The 22025-nt window shown below is 37.7% G+C and overlaps 1 protein-coding gene across 3 annotated transcripts in view; it reads left to right on the top strand.

The window, feature by feature from the left end:
- LOC133448267 (deoxyribonuclease gamma-like) overlaps nt 1–22025 on the top strand; it is a 43715-nt gene that overhangs the window by 15663 nt on the left and 6027 nt on the right. For all 3 annotated transcript variants that reach the window (XM_061726635.1, XM_061726636.1, XM_061726638.1), the window contains 6 exons: nt 11892–11977; nt 13228–13316; nt 14980–15066; nt 16162–16274; nt 21237–21349; nt 21430–21587. In XM_061726635.1, coding sequence (XP_061582619.1) covers nt 11897–11977; nt 13228–13316; nt 14980–15066; nt 16162–16274; nt 21237–21349; nt 21430–21587 — 641 coding nt within the window. In that variant the 5' untranslated portion in view covers nt 11892–11896. The remainder of the gene's footprint in view (nt 1–11891; nt 11978–13227; nt 13317–14979; nt 15067–16161; nt 16275–21236; nt 21350–21429; nt 21588–22025) is intronic.

The following is a 22025-nucleotide window of genomic DNA, read 5'->3' as shown; positions in this document are numbered from 1 at the left end:
TCCAAGTCAACAACCGGTGTCATTATTCAGCTGAGGAAATATCTTAACAGTAAGAGGATGGAAATAAGGCCTAGTTGGCGAGATAAGAGAAGGGAAAGAGTGATGAAGTCAGTCATCACGCTACAGCGTTGTATAAAAAATCTTGTTGTGCAAAGTTATTTCAAAAGTACTAAAAGAACTTCTATTACTACTACTACTCAAAACTGACTAAACTGCTGTAAATAACTAGGATGCCCACTCAAGGTCCAGAAGTTTCCTCTCACATGAGGATTCACTGTTGCCTCTTTCAGGATTGATGCCCTGGAAGCTCCCGTTAATGAGCAAAGATAGGTTCAGTTTTAAATAACTTATGTGTTGCAGGCAGCATTTATCAAGGTGTTCACCTGCACATTTAGTTGGGCCAAGGCCATATTTTGCTGCTCTCAGTAGGTTTGGTTTAATCAAGTGGCCATGGCTAAAATTTCCTTCACACTAATAATAATAATAATAATAATAATAATAATAAAAAAAAAAATGGTGCTACATCTGTCATTTGGACGAGGTTCAGGTTTAAAAAGTTGGATGTTGAGGCAGGAAATCCATCTGCAAAGTGTGTGTGGAGCAGAACTGAAGGTGTTTTTCCAGCCCGATTCCTCTGAAATTATTGAGCAAATAGAGAAAACGACGGGTTTGGACACAGTCAGTGGGATGTGATGACAAACGGGAGCTTAAAGCTCCATTTACAGGCTGGTGTGACGAGAGGAGAGGGGACGCCACACCTGCGGCGCTCACGATAACGTCATGACACATTCACCTCTGGAGTGACTTTGACAGAGGAGTGAACCTCAGAAACGGCTCAGAGATGTTTATATGATCCATGAAGACACTTCCAATCTAAAACACGTGTTAAAGAGCAGTTTAATCAACGACCGGTGGGAAAAAACCTGTATTTTGTATTTCTACATTTCTTGTAGGACACACGTCAAAGGGCTTCACAGAAAGACGTTACAAAGTGCATTAAAATGTAAAATGGTTTAAAAGCAGGAAAAAAAATGATAAAAGACACATGAGTTTTAAAAAGAAGAATCAAATGGAAGAAAGTTATAGACGGTAAATAAAAAGGGTTTCAACCTTGATTTAAAGCAGCTGCCCTGATGCATTCTGGGTAAATTGTGAAAGTTTAGAATTAAAACTTAATTGGCTTAATTTAAAGAAAAAATATCTACCTAATAGTATTTTAGTTTTCTGTTTTTTGTTCTTCTGCTGGTTGTTTTAATTCTCCTGGCGTCCAGAACTGCATTGTTTTTTTTGTTTTTTTGAAGTGCTTTATGAATAAAAAGTATTTTAATTGAGTCAGACACAAATTGAATGAACCAGCGTATCCTTCCACCACCCACTGATGCATTTTTCACTGTGAATTTACAATAAATATGTTTTGCATGACTTTCACAATAGAGATTACAGCAATATTGTGAAATAAGTTCACAGCAATTTACTGTAATTTAATATTTGTGATATTACAAGACATAGTTGTTAAAGCGCAACTGTTTACTGTAACTTTACAGCTTCAATGACAAAGTAATTCCTGTGATATTACAGCCTTTTGCTGTACATCATTACAATAAGTACTGTTACAGTTTATATTGTGAGAATAATGCTAAAATTGACAATTAATATCTGTGAAAGTAATGCAAATTCATATTTTACTGTGAATTAAAACCAATAAAATGCTAAATTAAAAGTACAAAATAAGAGCTCACCTTTCCCTGAAAACATCACATAAAAAAGAGGGAAAGGGTGTTGTCCCTCCTCCAAATAGAGTGTACAACAACACAAACTCAGGAACTAAAGTTCCACCTGAGGTGAACCGTTGTACTTTAAATTAAACATGAATAATTTTGGGGGATTATTAATTCGTCAAATCAACCTTAGTTACACATTTTTTAACATACAGCAGAACTTCAGTAAATTCAACCTTCTAGTCATAAAAAACATTTTGAAATGCAGAGAAATTATGCAAAAAAAGTCAACAACCGGTGTCATTATTCAGCTGATGCTAACTTCAATAATTCAACCGTCTAGTCATAAAATATAGTTTGAGAAATGATGCAATAAATTATGCAAACATTTTTATGCAAAAATGTCCAAGTCAACAACCAATGTCATTATTCAACTCTTAACAGTAAAAGGATAGAAATAAGGCCTACATGACGAGATAAGAGAAGGGAGTGTGTTTCAAAGTACTAAAAGAACTACTACTACTACTTCTACTCAAAACTGACTAAACTGCTGCAAATAACGAGGATGTCCACTCAAAGACCATACGTTTCCTCTCCCATGAGGGTTCACTGTTGCCTCTTTCAGGATTGATGCCCTGGAAGCTCCCGTTAATGAGCAAAGATACGTTCAGTTTTAAATAACTTATGTGTTGCAGGCAGCATTTATCAAGGTGTTCACCTGCACATTTAGTTGGGCCAAGGCCATATTTGGCTGCTCTCAGTAGGTTTGGTTTAATCAAGTGGCCATGGCTAAAATTTCCTTCACACCAATAATAAAAAAAAAGCAAAAAATGGTGCTACATCTGTCATTTGGACGAGGTTCAGGTTTAAAAAGTTGGGTGTTGAGGCGGGAAATCCATCTGCAAAGTGCGTGTGGAGCAGAGCTGAAGGTGTTTTCCCAGCCCGATTCCTCTGAAATTATTGAGCAAATAGAGAAAACGACGGGTTTGGACACAGTCAGTGGGATGTGATGACAAACGGGAGCTTAATGCTCCATTTTCAGGCTGGTGTGTGAGAGGAGAGGGGACGCCACACCTGCGGCGCTCACGATAACGTCATGACACATTCACCTCTGGAGTGACTTTGACAGAGGAGTGAACCTCAGAAACGGCTCAGAGATGTTTATATGATCCATGAAGACACTAATCTATAACACGTGTTAAAGAGCAGTTTAATCAATGACCGGTGGGAAAAAAACCTGTATTTTGTATTTGTACATTTCTTGTAGGACACATGTCAAAGGGCTTCACAGAAAGACGTTACAAAGTGTATTAAAATGTAAAACGGTTTAAAAGCAGGAAAAAAAATGATAAAAGACACATGAGTTTTAAAAAGAAGAATCAAATGGAAGAAAGTTATAGACGGTAAATGAAAAGGTTTTCAACCTTGATTTAAAGCAGCTGAGAGGCCCTGAAGCATTCTGGGTAAATTGTGAAAAGTGTAGAATTAAAACTTAATTGGCTTAATTTAAAGAAAAACTATCTACCTAATAGTATTTTAGTTTTCTGTTTTTTGTTCTTCTGCTGGTTGTTTTAATTCTCCTGGCGTCCAGAACTGCGTTGTTTTTTTAAAAACTGCTTTATGAATAAAAAGTAGTTTAATTGAGTCAGACACAAATTGAATGAACCAGCGTATCCTTCCACCACCCACTGATACATTTTTCACTGTGAATTTACAATAAATATGTTTTGCATGACTTTCATAATAAAGATTACAGCAATATTGTGAAATAAGTTCACAGCAATTTACTGTAATTTCATATTTGTGATATTACAAGACATAGTTGTTAAAGCGCAACTGTTTACTGTAACTTTACAGCTTCAATGACAAAGTAATTCCTGTGATATTACAGCCTTTTGCTGTACATAATTACAATAAGTACTGTTACAGTTTATATTGTGAGAATAATGCTAAAATTGACAATTAATATCTGTGAAAGTAATGCAAATTCATATTTTACTGTGAATTAAAACCAATAAAATGCTAAATTAAAAGTACAAAATAAGAGCTCACCTTTCCCCAAAGACATCACTTAAAAAAGGGCTTTGTCCCTCCTCCAAATAGAGTACAAAAACACAAACTCAGGAACTAAAGTTCCACCTGAGGTGAACCGTTGTACTTTAAATTAAACATGAATAATTTTGGGGGATTATTAATTCGTCAAATCAACCTTAGTTACACATTTTTTAACATACAGCAGAACTTCAATAAATTCAACCTTCTAGTCATAAAAAACATTTTGAAATGCAGAGAAATTATGCAAAAAAGTCAACAACCGGTGTCATTATTCAGCTGATGCTAACTTCAATAATTCAACCGTCTAGTCATAAAATATAGTTTGAGAAATGATGCAATAAATTATGCAAACATTTTTATGCAAAAATGTCCAAGTCAACAACCAATGTCATTATTCAACTCTTAACAGTAAAAGGATAGAAATAAGGCCTACATGACGAGATAAGAGAAGGGAGTGTGTTTCAAAGTACTAAAAGAACTTCTACTACTACCACTACTCAAAACTGACTAAACTGCTGCAAATAACGAGGATGTCCACTCAAAGTCCATAAGTTTCCTCTCACATGAGGGTTCACTGTTGCCTCTTTCAGGATTGATGCCCTGGAAGCTCCCGTTAATGAGCAAAGATAGGTTCAGTTTTAAATAACTTATGTGTTGCAGGCAGCATTTATCAATGTGTTCACCTGCACATTTAGTTGGGCCAAGGCCATATTTTGCTGCTCTCAGTAGTTTTGGTTTAATCAAGTGGCCATGGCTAAAATTTCCTTCACACCAATAATAAAAAAAAAGGAAAAAATTGTGCTACATCTGTCATTTGGACGAGGTTCAGGTTTAAAAAGTTTGATGTTGAGGCGGGAAATCCATCTGCAAAGTGTGTGTGGAGCAGAGCTGAAGGTGTTTTCCCAGCCTGATTCCTCTGAAATTATTGAGCAAATAGAGAAAACGACGGGTTTGGACACAGTCAGTGGGATGTGATGACAAACGGGAGCTTAAAGCTCCATTTTCAGGCTGGTGTGACGAGAGGAGAGGGGACGCCACACCTGCGGCGCTCACGATAACGTCATGACACATTCACCTCTGGAGTGACTTTGACAGAGGAGTGAACCTCAGAAACGGCTCAGAGATGTTTATATGATCCATGAAGACACTTCCAATCTAAAACACGTGTTAAAGAGCGGTTTAATCAACGACTGGTGGGGAAAAAACCTGTATTTTGTATTTGTACATTTCTTGTAGGACACACGTCAAAGGGCTTCACAGAAAGACGTTACAAAGTGCATTAAAATGTAAAATGGTTTAAAAGCAGGAAAAAAAATGATAAAAGACACATGAGTTTTAAAGAGAAGAATCAAATGGAAGAAAGTTATAGACGGTAAATGAAAAGGTTTTCAACCTTGATTTAAAGCAGCTGCCCTGATGCATTCTGGGTAAATTGTGAAAAGTTTAGAATTAAAACTTAATTGGCTTAATTTAAAGAAAAACTATCTACCTAATAGTATTTTAGTTTTCAGTTTTTTGTTCTTTTGCTGGTTGTCTTAATTCTCCTGGCGTCCAGAACTGCGTTGTTTTTTTTAAAAAGTGCTTTATGAATAAAAAGTAGTTTAATTGAGTCAGACACAAATTGAATGAACCAGCGTATCCTTCCACCACCCACTGATGCATTTTTCACTGTGAATTTACAATAAATATGTTTTGCATGACTTTCACAATAAAGATTACAGCAATATTGTGAAATAGGTTCACAGTAATTTACTGTAATTTCATATTTGTGATATTACAAGATATAGTTGTTAAAGCGCAACTGTTTACTGTAACTTTACAGCTTCAATGACAAAGTAATTCCTGTGATATTACAGCCTTTTGCTGTACATCATTACAATAAGTACTTTTACAGTTTATATTGTGAGAATAATGCTAAAATTGACAATTAATATCTGTGAAAGTAATGCAAATTCATATTTTACTGTGAATTAAAACCAATAAAATGCTAAATTAAAAGTACAAAATAAGAGCTCACCTTTCCCCTGAAAACATCACATAAAAAAGAGGGAAAGGGTGTTGTCCCTCCTCCAAATAGAGTGTACAACAACACAAACTCAGGAACTAAAGTTCCACCTGAGGTGAACCGTTGTACTTTAAATTAAACATGAATAATTTTGGGGGATTATTAATTCGTCAAATCAACCCTAGTTACACATTTTTTAACATACAGCAGAACTTCAATAAATTCAACCTTCTAGTCATAAAAAACATTTTGAAATGCAGAGAAATTATGCAAAAAAGTCAACAACCGGTGTCATTATTCAGCTGATGCTAACTTCAATAATTCAACCTTCTAGTCATAAAATACAGTTTGAGAAATGATGCAATAAATGATGCAAAAATTATTATGCAAAAATGTCCAAGTCAACAACCGATGTCATTATTCAACTCTTAACAGTAAAAGGATAGAAATAAGGCCTACATGACGAGATAAGAGAAGGGAGTGTGTTTCAAAGTACTAAAAGAACTTCTACTACTACCACTACTCAAAACTGACTAAACTGCTGCAAATAACGAGGATTCCCACTCAAAGTCCATAAGTTTCCTCTCACATGAGGGTTCACTGTTGCCTCTTTCAGGATTGATGCCCTGGAAGCTCCCGTTAATGAGCAAAGAGAGGTTCAGTTTTAAATAACTTATGTGTTGCAGGCAGCATTTATGAATGTGTTCACCTGCACATTTAGTTGGGCCAAGGCCATATTTTGCTGCTCTCAGTAGGTTTGGTTTAATCAAGTGGCCATGGCTAAAATTTCCTTCACACTAATAATAAAAAAAAAGCAAAAAATGGTGCTACATCTGTCATTTGGACGAGGTTCAGGTTTAAAAAGTTTGATGTAGTGTGTGTGGAGCAGAGCTGAACGTGTTTTCCCAGCCCAATTCCTCTGAAATTATTGAGCAAATAGAGAAAACGACGGGTTTGGACACAGTCAGTGGGATGTGATGACAAACGGGAGCTTAATGCTCCATTTTCAGGCTGGTGTGTGAGAGGAGAGGGGACGCCACACCTGCGGCGCTCACGATAACGTCATGACACATTCACCTCTGGAGTGACTTTGACAGAGGAGTGAACCTCAGAAACGGCTCAGAGATGTTTCTATGATCCATGAAGACACTTCCAATATAAAAACACGTGTTAAAGAGCGGTTTAATCAACGAATGGTGGGAAAAAAAACCTGTATTTTGTATTTTTACATTTCTTGTAGGACACACGTCAAAGGGCTTCACAAAAAGACGTTACAAAGTGTATTAAAATGTAAAATGGTTTAAAAGCAGGAAAAAAAATGATAAAAGACACATGAGTTTTAAAAAGAAGAATCAAATGGAAGAAAGTTATAGACGGTAAATGAAAAGGTTTTCAACCTTGATTTAAAGCAGCTGCCCTGATGCATTCTGGGTAAATTGTGAAAAGTTTAGAATTAAAACTTAATTGGCTTAATTTAAAGAAAAACTATCTACCTAATAGTATTTTAGTTTTCTGTTTTTTGTTCTTCTGCTGGTTGTTTTAATTCTCCTGGCGTCCAGAACTGCGTTGTTTTTTTAAAAAGTGCTTTATGAATAAAAAGTAGTTTAATTGAGTCAGACACAAATTGAATGAACCAGCGTATCCTTCCACCACCCACTGATGCATTTTTCACTGTGAATTTACAATAAATATGTTTTGCATGACTTTCACAATAGAGATTACAGCAATATTGTGAAATAGGTTCACAGCAATTTACTGTAATTTAATATTTGTGATATTACAAGACATAGTTGTTAAAGCGCAACTGTTTACTGTAACTTTACAGCTTCAATGACAAAGTAATTCCTGTGATATTACAGCCTTTTGCTGTACATCATTACAATAAGTACTGTTACAGTTTATATTGTGAGAATAATGCTAAAATTGACAATTAATATCTGTGAAAGTAATGCAAATTCATATTTTACTGTGAATTAAAACCAATAAAATGCTAAATTAAAAGTACAAAATAAGAGCTCACCTTTCCCTGAAAACATCTCATAAAAAAGAGGGAAAGGGTGTTGTCCCTCCTCCAAATAGAGTGTACAAAAACACAAACTCAGGAACTAAAGTTCCACCTGAGGAGAACCATTGTGTTTAAATTAAACATGAATAATTTTGGGGGATTATTAATTCGTCAAATCAACCCTAGTTACACATTTTTTAACATACAGCAGAACTTCAATAAATTCAACCTTCTAGTCATAAAAAACATTTTGAAATGCAGAGAAATTATGCAAAAAAGTCAACAACCGGTGTCATTATTCAGCTGATGCTAACTTCAATAATTCAACCGTATAGTCATAAAATATAGTTTGAGAAATGATGCAATAAATTATGCAAACATTTTTATGCAAAAATGTCCAAGTCAACAACCGATGTCATTATTCAACTCTTAACAGTAAAAGGATAGAAATAAGGCCTACATGACGAGATAAGAGAAGGGAGTGTGTTTCAAAGTACTAAAAGAACTACTATTACTACTACTCAAAACCGACTAAACTGCTGTAAATAACTAGGATGCCCACTCAAAGTCCAGAAGTTTCCTCTCACATGAGGGTTCACTGTTGCCTCTTTCAGGATTGATGCCCTGGAAGCTCCCGTTAATGAGCAAAGATAGGTTCAGTTTTAAATAACTTATGTGTTGCAGGCAGCATTTATCAAGGTCTTCACCTGCACATTTAGTTGGGCCAAGGCCATATTTGGCTGCTCTCAGTAGTTTTGGTTTAATCAAGTGGCCATGGCTAAAATTTCCTTCACACCAATAATAAAAAAAAAGCAAAAAATTGTGCTACATCTGTCATTTGGACGAGGTTCAGGTTTAAAAAGTTTGATGTTGAGGCAGGAAATCCATCTGCAAAGTGTGTGTGGAGCAGAGCTGAAGGTGTTTTCCCAGCCTGATTCCTCTGAAATTATTGAGCAAATAGAGAAAACGACGGGTTTGGACAGAGTCAGTGGGATGTGATGACAAACGGGAGCTTAAAGCTCCATTTTCAGGCTGGTGTGTGAGAGGAGAGGGGACGCCACACCTGCGGCGCTCACGATAACGTCATGACACATTCACCTCTGGAGTGACTTTGACAGAGGAGTGAACCTCAGAAACGGCTCAGAGATGTTTATATGATCCATGAAGACACTAATCTATAACACGTGTTAAAGAGCAGTTTAATCAACGACTGGTGGGAAAAAAAACCTGTATTTTGTATTTGTACATTTCTTGTAGGACACATGTCAAAGGGCTTCACAGAAAGACGTTAAAAAGTGTATTAAAATGTAAAATGGTTTAAAAGCAGGAAAAAAATGATAAAGAGACACACGAGTTAAAAAGAAGAATCAAACAGAAGAAAGTTATAGACAGTAAATAAAAAGGGTTTCAACCTTGATTTAAAGCAACTGCCCTGATGCATTCTGGGTAAATTGTGAAAGAGTTTAAAATTAAAACTTAATTAGCTTAATTTAAAGAAAAACTAACTACATAATAGTAATTTAGTTTTCTGTTTTTTGTTCTTCTGCTGATTGTTTTAATTCTCCTGGCGTCCAGAACTGCGTTGTTTTTTTAAAGTGCTTCATGAATAAAATGTATTTTAATTGAGTCAGACAGAGCATATTTTTCCAACATCCACTGATGCATGTTTCACTGCGAATTTACAATAAATATGTTTTGCATGACTTTCATAATAACGATTACAGCAATATTGTGAAATAAGTACACAGCAATTTACTGTAATTTAATATTTGTGATATTACAAGACATAGTTGTTAAAGCGCAACTGTTTACTGTAACTTTACAGCTTCAATGACAAAGTACTTACTTTGATATTTCAGCTTTTTGCTGTACATCATTACAATAAGTACTTTTACAGTGTATAATGTGAAAATTGACTATCTGTGAAAATAATGCAAATTAATATTACATTTACAGTGAATTAAAACTAATGAAATGCTAAATTAAAAGTACAAAATAAGAGCTCACCTTTCCCCGAAGACATCACTTAAAAAAAAGGGTGTTGTCCCTCCTCCAAATAGTGTACAACAACACAAACTCAGGAACTAAAGTTCCACCTGAGGAGAACCGTTGTACTTTAAGTTAAACATTAATCCTTTTGGGGGATTATTAATCCGTCAAATCAACCCTAGTTACACATAATTTTTAACATACAGAAAATGCTAAGAACTTCAATAAATTCAACCTTCTAAATACATTTTGAGAAATTATGCAATAAATTATGCAAAAATTATTATGCAAAAATGTCAAAGTCAACAACCGGTGTCATTATTCAGCTGAGGAAATATCTTAACAGTAAGAGGATGGAAATAAGGCCTAGTTGGCGAGATAAGAGAAGGGAAAGAGTGATGAAGTCAGTCATCAAGTCATCATGCTACAGCGTTGTATAAAAAATATTGTTGTGCAAAGTTATTTCAAAAGTACTAAAAGAACTTCTATTACTACTACTACTCAAAACTGACTAAACTGCTGTAAATAACTAGGATGCCCACTCAAGGTCCAGAGGTTTCCTCTCACATGAGGGTTCACTGTTGCCTCTTTCAGGATTGATGCCCTGGAAGCTCCCGTTAATGAGCAAAGATAGGTTCAGTTTTAAATAACTTATGTGTTGCAGGCAGCATTTATCAAGGTCTTAACCTTCACATTTAGTTGGGCCAAGGCCATATTTTGCTGCTCTCAGTAGGTTTGGTTTGATCAAGTGGCCATGGCTAAAATTTCCTTCACACTAATAATACTAATAATAATAATAATAATAATAATAATTAAAAAAAAAAATGGTGCTACATCTGTCATTTGGACGAGGTTCAGGTTTAAAAAGTTTGATGTTGAGGCAGGAAATCCATCTGCAAAGTGTGTGTGGAGCAGAACTGAAGGTGTTTTCCCAGCCCGATTCCTCTGAAATTATTGAGCAAATAGAGAAAACGACGGGTTTGGACACAGTCAGTGGGATGTGATGACAAACGGGAGCTTAATGCTCCATTTTCAGGCTGGTGTGTGAGAGGAGAGGGGACGCCACACCTGCGGCGCTCACGATAACGTCATGACACATTCACCTCTGGAGTGACTTTGACAGAGGAGTGAACCTCAGAAACGGCTCAGAGATGTTTATATGATCCATGAAGATACTTCCAATCTAAAACACGTGTTAAAGAGCGGTTTAATCAACGACTGGTATTTGTATTTTGTATTTGTACATTTCTTGTAGGACACACGTCAAAGGGCTTCACAAAAAGACGTTACAAAGTGCATTAAAATGTAAAATGGTTTAAAGCAGGAAAAAAAATTATAAAAGAGACACATGAGTTAAAAAGAAGAATCAAACGGAAGGAAGTTATAGATGGTAAATAAAAAACCTTGATTTAAAGCAGCTGAGAGGCCCTGATGCATTCTGGGTAAGTTGTGAAAGAGTTTATAAATTTAAACTTAATTAGCTTAATTTAAAGAAAAACCAACTACCTAATCGTAATTAGTTTTCTGTTTCTTGTTCTTCTGCTGGTTCTGTTTTATTGGCGTCCAGAACTGCATTGTTTTTTTGTTTTGTTTTTTTAAAGTGCTTTATAAATAAAAGGTATTTTAATTGAGTCAGACACAAATTAAATGATCTAATACATCCATCCTTCAAATTAACGTCCTCTAGACTTCTTTCTCTGACGATCCTTCAACACTTCAAGCTGCCGTTACGAGAGATTACGTTTTGAATGAAGATGTCATTTTAGGGGCTTAATGTTGGCAGCTTTTAATGACGCCGTAGGCGTTTTATTCGTATTCGATGTATTCATTGTTGCTATAATCAAGGATTAAATAAAGAAAATAAAAAAACTCCAAGTGGATTTCTGCTCCGTAGCTGCAGAGTTGAGGGGAAACCTGAACCGCGAGGTTCTCTTCAGAGCCAGGAGTAACACGTCTGGATAAAAGCGTTTATTTTGGCTGTAGTTTGTTTTTTTTGAAAGGTTTTAATACAAATGGCTTCTGTTAACAAATTAACGCCGTCTAAAAGGACTGAACAATACTTAATGTGCATGTTCAGATATGAACTTTCCCTCCTCTTTGTGTCTGATTTTCTCTGCAGCCAAGATGAAAATTGCATCGTTTAACGTCCAGAGGTTTGGCCGAAGCAAAGTGTCGGACCCAAATGTCCTGAACATCCTGGTCAAGGTAACGCCGCCGGGCTCACCTGTTCTCACCCAAACCTTCTATTGGCCTTGTGTTGAAGCAGAAGACTCCAATATTCATTTTTTTATGCATCCCTGTAGCTGATAAAAGCCTAATTTGGATTTGGGGATTGGGTTTATTTTCGGGTTTTTTCGGGTTTATTTTCGGATATGTTTTGAGTTTTTCGGGTTTATTTTCGGTCTTTTTCGGGTATATTTTTGGGTTTTTTTCGGGTTTATTTTCAGGTTTATTTTCGGGTTTTTTCGGGTTTATCTTCAGGTGTGTTTCGGGTTTATTTTCGGATATGTTTTGGGTTTTTTCGGGTTTATTTTAGGGTATATTTTCAGGTTTATTTTGGGATACGTTTTGGGTTTTTTTCGGGTTTATTTTCGGGTCTTTTCGGGTTTATTTTCGGGTGTGTTTCGGGTTTTTTCGGGTTTATTTTCGGGTTCTTTCGGGTTTATTTGGGTTTATTTTCGGGTGTGTTTCGGGTTTTTTCGGGTTTATTTTCGGCTTTTTTCGGGTATATTTTCGGGTTTTTTTCGGGTTTATTTTCGGGTTTATTTTCAGGTTTTTTCGGGTTTATTTTCGGGTGTGTTTCGGGGTTTTTCGGGTTTATTTTCGGGTTTTTTCAGGTATATTTTCGGGTTTTTCGGGTTTATTTTCGGGTGTGTTTCGGGTTTTTTCGGGTTTATTTTCGGGTTTTTTTGGGTTTATTTTCGGATATGTTTTGGGTTTTTTCGGGTTTATTTTCGGGTTTTTTTGGGTTTATTTTCGGATATGTTTTGGGTTTTTTCGGGTATATTTTCAGGTTTTTTCGGGTGTGTTTCGGGTTTTTTCGGGTATATTTTAGGGTTTATATTCAGGTTTTTTCGGGTTTATTTTCGGGTGTGTTTGGGTTTTTTCTGGTTTATTTTCGGGTGTGTTTGGGGTTTTTCGGGTTTATTTTCGGGTTCTTTCGGGTTTATTCGGGTTTATTTTCGGGTGTGTTTCGGGTTTTTTCGGGTTTATTTTCGGCTTTTTTCGGGTATATTTTCGGGTTTATTTTCGGGTTTTTTCGGGTTTATTTTCGGGTGTGTTTCGGGGTTTTTCGGGTTTATTTTCGGGTTTTTTCGGGTTTTTTAAATTCTGTCATCCTCACCTCCTTTGGACTGACTGATTACACATTTTGAATTCTCTCTAAAGTTGAACCTCCAAATCCAAGACGAGTTAAGCTTGTTAAATGTGTTAACTTATCTCCTCTTATCTTCCAGATAATATCTCGCTATGACATCATAGTGATCCTGGAGGTGGTAGACATCAGCGGCGAGTCGGTGGAAACGCTCATGGAAGCGCTCAACAAGTAAATCATCATTAATATCACATATTAGTGGCTTTGTGGGCATGTACTCGACCCTAATGTCATGTCAAATGTGTTCTTGGTTTATTATGTTCATGTCGGTTTGACAGTGGTTCCCAAACCTTTTCTTGGTTTATGACAAACCGAGTATTTAGTCCCCCGTATTTGGGAAATCTCCTCCAGTTACCAGTCCCCAAAAGAGCAGACACTTCCACCTTAAATGTACAGGACCCTGGTAAACTCCATCCATCCATCCATCCATCCAGGGGGGGGGGGGCTCCAAATAACCTTTCACTTAAAGGCTGAATTATGCTTCTGCGTCAAAACGACGCCGTGCCTACGGCGTGTGGTTTTTGTACACGCAGAGGACACGCCGTCACATGCGCCGTCAGTGACGTGCACCTCCCGAAAATTGTAACTACGCGTCGAGGAGACGCCGACCACACGCAGACCGAGAGGGCTGTGATTGGTTCGTTTGAAAGCGAAGCATTTCCGGTTTCCGGTTTGAATCAGTAGTGAACTTCCAGGGCTTTTTTCTTCGTTTATGTGTGATTTTTTTGTTTTTGTTTTTTGCACAATAGTTGTCCTTATTTCTTTGATTTACTGTGACCGGAAAAAGTCGGATAAACCATTCAGAAAAAGATTGCTAACTAGTGGCCGCGGGGGGTACTGCACCGCGACCAAATGGAGAGACGGAGAACTCTGAACGATTCGTGACGGCGTCACGGGTGCGCCGTGTGCTCTGCGTGTGTGTGACGCAGAAGCATACCCGCACCTTAAGGCCCCAATTCGGTCCGGGGCGGCCCTGCCCCCATATAATATAATACAACTCCCCCATCTTTTCACAATACCACAATACCTTTTTTTAATACTTGTATTTACATTTCTGTGTACACGCTGACAACTTTTTCTTTTTAATAGTGTTTTTTTTATACATTTTGTATTTCTTATATAGTGTATTTTCTTCCAAACTGCGGATTCTGAGAGATTTCTGCCCAAGAAGTCCGACGTGTCTGAACTTTTTGCACAAATGGCAAATAAAACACCTTGAACCTGGAACCTTATAAGAACATCTACAGGACTGTCTCAGAAAATTATAATATTGTGATAAAGTCCTTTATTTTCTGTAATGCAAAAATGTCATACATTCTGGATTCATTACAAATCAAATGAAATATTGCAAGCCTTTTATTATTTTAATATTGCTGATCATGGTTTACAGTTTTGGAAAACTCAAATATCCTATCTAAAAAAATAGAATATTCTGGGAATCTTAAACTGTAAACCATAATCCGCAATATTAAAATAATAAAAGGCTTGCAATATTTCAGTTGATTTGTAATGAATCCAGAATGTATGACATTTTTGTTTTTCTAATTGCATTACAGAAAATAAAGGACTTTATCACAATATTGTAATTTTCTGAGACCGTCCTGTATGTCCTTTATGCTCAGAGCCGGTTCTACAGTCTCTTGGGGCCCTGGGCTAAAAATTCACATAGGCCCCCTCCAAACTGCCCCGCCCTGGGAACCACTGGTCTAACATGCTAGTTCCTGTTGTGCTGAACTGCATCCATCCATCTCCGACTCTCACAATACACGCGGTTTTAAAAGGATGATTATTTGTTTTTTACTGTCTAAATCCGTCCCGACATCCGTCTGCTCAGGTCCAACAGGAAACATCACTACACTCTGAAAATCAGCTCCCGTCTGGGCCGGACAAATTACAAGGAGCAGTTCATGTTCCTGTACAGGTGAGAGTTCACCAGCTGTCTGACTCAAAGTTACCGCTCTCATCGGGATGTCGGTTAAAAGTTAAATCAACTTGTGTTGCGTAACAAGTTTATAAGCTGACTATAAGTCGCATGTGAACAACTGACCCTCCCGTCATTATCGTAGTCTTTTGTCCGCCAACGGTGGCTCACCTGGTTTCCATGGCATGAATCAAGGTGTGAAGGGTTGTGAAACCGTCTGGGGGAGGACAAATCGAGGCTGCACCCTTTTATTGAAGCGAAATCATCTTAGGGCTGGGCGATATGGACCAAAAGTCATATCTCGATATTTTCTAGCTGAATGGCGATACTCGATATATATCTCGATATTTTTTCTGTGCCTTAATTGGGGTTTCCCCCAAAGCATTATAGCATAGCATCTCTGTTAGCTTCATTTTTTTCTGAGGCAAACCCTTAAAAAAACAGTCAGTTTTAATACAAAGCCTCGTGCCAAATGTCACACAGGTTCCTTTATTAACAGAGGTCTGCACAATATCAAAATGTATAAAACAAATGAAATAAAAATAAACTGCCTGCATATATAGAATAAAAATGCTTCTTGAATAAAATAAAACAAATATCCCTTTCCTGCATAACAATTAAATTAAAATACACTAGCAATTAATACAATGTAGACAGTAACAGGCAGACTTTTCCACTGAGGTTGGACAGTTGTGCAAATAACAAAACATTTGTGCAGATCTCAAATAAAACATTCAAGTCAATTTGTCCCAAAATAAGCTATATCAAAATCATTTAAAAAAAAATGTAAAAAAAAAAAAATGTAAAAAAAATGTAAAAAAAATGTAAAAAAAAAAAAAAATTTTTTTTTTTAAATCGATATAAACGATGTATTCTCTTACCATATCGTGTTTGAAAATATATCGATATATATTAAAATCTCGATATATCGCCCAGCCCTAAATCATCTTAATTGCCGTTTTTATAGATCGGTGTGCGACTGGATCATGTTTTTGTTTTTTTTTCTCATCAATTTCATATGAAACACCCTGAATAAATAAACATTTATTCATTGTGTGTGTGTGTGTGTGTGTGTGTGTGTGTGTGTGTGTGTAGGGATGACCTGGTTGACCTGGTGGGGTCCTTTCAGTTTGATGATGAGGAGATGGAGGGGATGGATGTTTTCGCCAGAGACCCCTACATCCTGAGGTTCAGATGCTTGAGCACAGGTAGGAGGATCCAGCATTTTGACAGCTGGTGTGCACGTGCTCGGTCTGGGCCAGCCCTTCCCGGGGTTCACTGCCTGGAGCACATGCCTCACACGGTGCTCCTCTACTGGGGGTGGGGGTGGGGGGGCAGGGCCTGGGGCAGATGCTTTGATGTTTTACTGGCAAACTAAAGTCTGGCTTTGATTTGCTGCTTTTTGGGCAACAGAGTCCCTGGATGGCGACTACAGGGGGCGATAATGAGCCCTCAGATCCGGCTTGCAGGAAACTTCACATCCAGTAGGAGTTAAGCCTGACTTATGGTTCTGCGTCAAACCAATGCAGAGCACACGCCGTCGCTGTGACGCCGTCGTGAACCCTTCGGACTTCTCCGTCACTCCATTTCGTTGCGGTGCAATACCTAGGGTTGCCACCCGTCCCGTAAAATACGGAATTGTCCTTTATTTGAGAAAAAAATGTTGCGTCCCGTATTGAACTAATACGGGACACGATTTGTACCGTATTTTCATTAACTTTTACACCATATTCTAGTTGAATTATTGAAATAAGTTAACTTTTACACCATATTCTAGTTGAATTATTGAAATAAGTTAACCTTACACCATATTCTAGTTGAATTATTGAAATAAGTTAACTTTTACACCATATTCTAGTTGAATTATTGAAATAAATTAACTTTTACACCATATTCTAGTTGAATTATTGAAATAAGTTAACTTTTACACCATATTCTAGTTGAATTATTGAAATAAATTAACTTTTACACCATATTCTAGTTGAATTATTGAAATAAATTAATTTTTACACCATATTCTTCACCTGTAGGCTATATTATACATCTGGGCTGATGTGGACATACATAGCATAGGAGGATATTTCAGTTGCTAGTATGGTTGGCAGTCTCTACAGTTATGCTAGTTCAATGCTATTAAAGCACTTTAAACTTTAAATCAAAGCATTTAGTTTTTTCATATAAAATAAACAAATTTTTATTCAGTTTAGAAGTTTTGGGGCTTTTTTTTGGCTCCTGCGCTGCTGAAATCAGGGCGTCCCTTATTTCTATTTCTGAAAGGTGGCGACCCTAGCAATACCCCCCGTGACCGCGATCTTTTCCTGAATGGTTTATCCGACTTTTTCCGGTCACAATGAATCAAAGAGATAAGGACAACTATTGTGCAAAAAACCAAAACAAAAAAATCACACATACACGAAGAAAAGAGCCCTGAAAGTTCACGACTGCTTCAAACCGGAAACCGCAAATGCGTTGCTTCCAAGCGAACCAATCACAGTCCTCTCGTCTGCATTTGGTCTGCGTCGCCTCGCGTAGTTACAATTAGTTACAATTTTCGGGAGGTGACGTCAGTGACGGCGTGTGGTCTGCGTCGACGCGTACCACACGCCATAGGCACGGCGTCGTTTTGACGCAGGACCATAACTCAAGCTTTAGTTAAGTAGGCTTGTCCCGATCAGGATTTTTTAGATCCCGATCACTTGAGTTTGAGTATTTGCTGATCCCGATTTTTCCCGATCCGATCAATTTTTTTGGCTCCCGATACATTTCCGATACTTTTTCCCGATCAGATACATTTTGGCAATGAATTAAAAAAAAAAAGAAAAGAGGACTAAAACTAAATTATCCCAAGTTTCTTTTCTTGTCCATTGGAGAACAACATGGACATATATTTCAGCAAAGCTTATCAGCTCTGGTGCTGCAAAATGTAAAAGCATGAAATTGTAAACTAAAACAAAAAGTGCAGAATAGTGCAATAACAAAAATAAATACATTTAACTTCAAAAGAGGTAGTTGAATGAGATCCAGTCAAACTCACAAACACAAGAAAATTAAAATACTTTTTGCCTTAACCTTAGTGCAACATTCTGAATGGATGAAATGAATAGCAGCAGCTTAATGAACATGAACAGATAGAACATTTCACAATTCAAACATGTAAACCATGTTAGTTTCGCTTACTTCGTCACTTCCGGCCACCGGCAAGAAGTGATGTTAAATGCAACGATATATAAAATGATTTAATATATATTAAAAACATTAATAACTAGGTATGTCCCGATACTTTGGAAGGAAGGAAGGAAGGAAGGAAGGAAGGAAGGAAGGAAGGAAGGAAGGAAGGAAGGAAGGAAGGAAGGAAGGAAGGAAGGAAGGAAGGAAGGAAGGAAGGAAGGAAGGAAGGAAGGAAGGAAGGAAGGAAGGAAGGAAGGAAGGAAGGAAGGAAGGAAGGAAGGAAGGAAGGAAGGAAGGAAGGAAGGAAGGAAGGAAGGAAGGAAGGAAGGAAGGAAGGAAGGAAGGAAGGAAGGAAGGAAGGAAGGAAGGAAGGAAGGAAGGAAGGAAGGAAGGAAGGAAGGAAGGAAGGAAGGAAGGAAATAAGGAAGGAAGGAAGGAAATAAGGAAGGAAGGGAGAAAATAAGGAAGGAAGGGAGAACGAGGGGAGAAAATAAGGAAGGAAGGGAGAAAAGAAGGAAGGAAGGGAGAACGAGGGGAGAAAATAAGGAAGGAAGGGAGAAAAGAAGGAAGGAAGGGAGAACGAGGGGAGAAAATAAGGAAGGAAGGGAGAAAAGAAGGAAGGAAGGAAGGAAGGACGAGGGGAGAAAATAAGGAAGGAAGGGAGAAAAGAAGGAAGGAAGGAAGGAAGGACGAGGGGAGAAAATAAGGAAGGAAGGGAGAAAAGAAGGAAGGAAGGAAGGAAGGACGAGGGGAGAAAATAAGGAAGGAAGGGAGAAAAGAAGGAAGGAAGGGAGAAAAGAAGGAAGGAAGGGAGAAAAGAAGGAAGGAAGGGAGAAAAGAAGGAAGGAATTACGAGGGGAGAAAAGAAGGAAGGAAGGGAGAAAAGAAGGAAGGAAGGGAGAAAAGAAGGAAGGAATTACGAGGGGAGAAAAGAAGGAAGGAAGGGAGAAAATAAGGAAGGAAGGGAGAAAATAAGGAAGGAAGGGAGAAAATAAGGAAGGAAGGGAGAAAAGAAGGAAGGAAGGGAGAAAGGAAGGAATTACGAGGGGAGAAAAGAAGGAAGGAAGGGAGAAAAGAAGGAAGGAAGGAATTACGAGGGGAGAAAAGAAGGAAGGAAGGGAGAAAAGAAGGAAGGAAGGAATTACGAGGGGAGAAAATAAGGAAGGAAGGGAGAAAAGAAGGAATGAATTACGAGGGGAGAAAATAAGGAAGGAAGGAAGGAAGGAAACAAGGAAAGAATTACGAGGGGAGAAAATAAGGAAGGAAGGGAGAAAAGAAGGAAGGAAGGAAGGAAAGGAGAAAACAAGGAAAGAATGTACGAGGGGAGAAAAGAAGGAAGGAAGGGAGAAAAGAGGAATGGAGAAGGAAGGAGAGAGCAGGAGGAAAGAAGGAACAGGAGAATTAGGTAATTTTGACGTAAAGACAGTACAAGGGTTAACCGGTCCACACTCTTGTGGAGGGTTCCCCTGGATTATGGGGGCCAGAATCCCTTATACGGTCTGCCTGGTCCCGCTACAGCCGGTGTCGGAGCTTGGTGACATTGTCAGCTGTGAGTCGGGCTTGTTACAGAGTTTTTAGGCCCAGGTGAGGAGCAGAGGGGGGCCGGTTTGCCGACCTCAGATTTGGGGCTGTTGCTTTTTGCAGATGTGGTTCCGTTCATGTGGCTTCATCGGGCCAATACCTTCAACTCTGGAACGGCTTGCAGCCGAATGTGGAGCCACCGGGATGAGAATCAGCACCACTAAATCTGAAACCGTGGTCCTAAAGTTTAAGCATCACCGACTCGGTCTAGAATCGTATTCTGGGATGCATTTCAATATCAATCATGAAGTTTTGAGGTGAAGACCTGTTTTGAGGTCTGGTTCTGAAGGTGTGGTTGAGTTTAGTCAAGTCAACTTTGACAATTCAACACAATACAGGATCAACATTTTCATCCTCAAAGGCTTTACGGTGCAGCAGCTAAACAAAAAAGACACAATGTGCCAATCTTAAAGAATATAAGTATAAATAAGAAAAAAAACTATTTTCAAACGGAGTTTAAAGGTTTCTCAAGCAACTTTTAGTTTTTTTTTTTTTTAGTTTAGAGTTTATTTACAAATAATTAAAAAAACACAAATACAGATAATAATCAATCGATGTTTGTAAAATGGGACTCCCCAGAAGCTACTGTAGCTTATGAATAGGGGCACAGTCACACAGCAGAACAACTATAAATTACACATATAATACAGTATAAATACATACAGTATAATAACCTTATAACCTAAATAAGAAAAAAAACACACCAAAAAAAAAAAAAAACCCTGAGACCTCGTCAGATTTCCTAGATACAATATATTCTTATAAAAATAATATATCAGGTATTGGTACATAAAAAATGTAATAATTTAATAAGAGACATAATTTAATAACAATGTTTGTTTTAGTCTTTTTTTTTTTTTTAATTGAGAGAGATCCAGACTCTTTTATAGCATTACCAAGCTCATTCCACATTTTTGGACCTTTGCAGGTTACACAGAAACTTGTACATTTCAGTTACCTTTTCTTTCGCTTTAAAAGTTGTTTTCCCCTTGTGGCGTGTTCATGAGTGGGAGCATAAATGGGGATGAGATGACAGAGTCTATCATTGAGTCTAAAAACTACATTACTTGATCCACTTTGCGGTGCCCGAGGGGGGAAATGTCTCTGCAGAGGTCCAAACCCCAGCAGCTACCCACTTATTTGACAAATACTTTAACACTGTTGGGTTTGTGGTCTCCATGTGGGTCTCTGTGAAACATTTTAGCAGCAGCAATTAAACAAAACCACCATGAAAGAGGAAAAATGTGCTTCATACAGCAGCTGGATGTTTTTACTACGACTCTAATGAAGGCCATGAAACCTAAAACATCAGTCTGGTGTTTACGGAGTCCCGATCTCTCTAATTTTAGGTTCAGAGGAAGAAATATGTCTGTAAATGAGTGTGATATGGTCTGAAGTGTGTGTCTGTGTCCTCGTCGTAGTTCTGAAGGACCTTGTGTTGATCCCGGTCCACACCAAACCCGAGGACTCGGATAAGGAGCTGGACGAGCTTTACGACGTCTTCCTGCACATCAAGAAGAGGTGGATGACCGACGTAAGGACGCAACTCATCGCTATATAAATGTAAATCTCTGCACGTCCGCGAGCGTCACCGATCTCCCTCCCGTACCGCAGAACGTGATGATCCTCGGCGACTTCAACGCCGACGGCGCCTACGTTACCAAGAGGGACATGAAGAGCATCCGCATCCGCAGCGACAAGAACTTCCACTGGCTGATCGGAGACGACGTGGACACCACGGCCAACACCGGGAACGACCACACCTACGACAGGTAACCCGGGGGAGCGGCGGTTTCCTTCTTCTTTTTTTTTTAAATGTATTTATTAACATACAGTGCAAACAACGACAAAAGACGACATCAGTTTTGTGCGTGTGCGTGCGTGTGCGCGTGCGTGTGTAGATAAGGACAATATTAATTCGAGAGTAAATAAGTTAAACAAATAGATAATTATCATATAGAGTGGTGTAGCATGATATAATATAGAATAATAATATACTAATATCCTAATATAACAATTTTTATAAAATATTATAACATATAACCAAATTATATCACCATACTATTATATATAACAATATAATAATACTATAGTTTAACATCCCATGAGATTTCATAACTTAATATAATAATAAACTATGAAACAATACATCATGATAATGCCAAGAATAATTATTAGAATTAAAATTGGTCATTTATATATTGCAAGCG

The sequence above is a fragment of the Cololabis saira genome, chromosome 8 (genome assembly GCF_033807715.1).
Source record: "Cololabis saira isolate AMF1-May2022 chromosome 8, fColSai1.1, whole genome shotgun sequence".
In the NCBI taxonomy this organism is placed as follows: Eukaryota; Metazoa; Chordata; class Actinopteri; order Beloniformes; family Belonidae; genus Cololabis; species Cololabis saira.
This window is presented reverse-complemented; position numbering and strand designations above follow the sequence as displayed.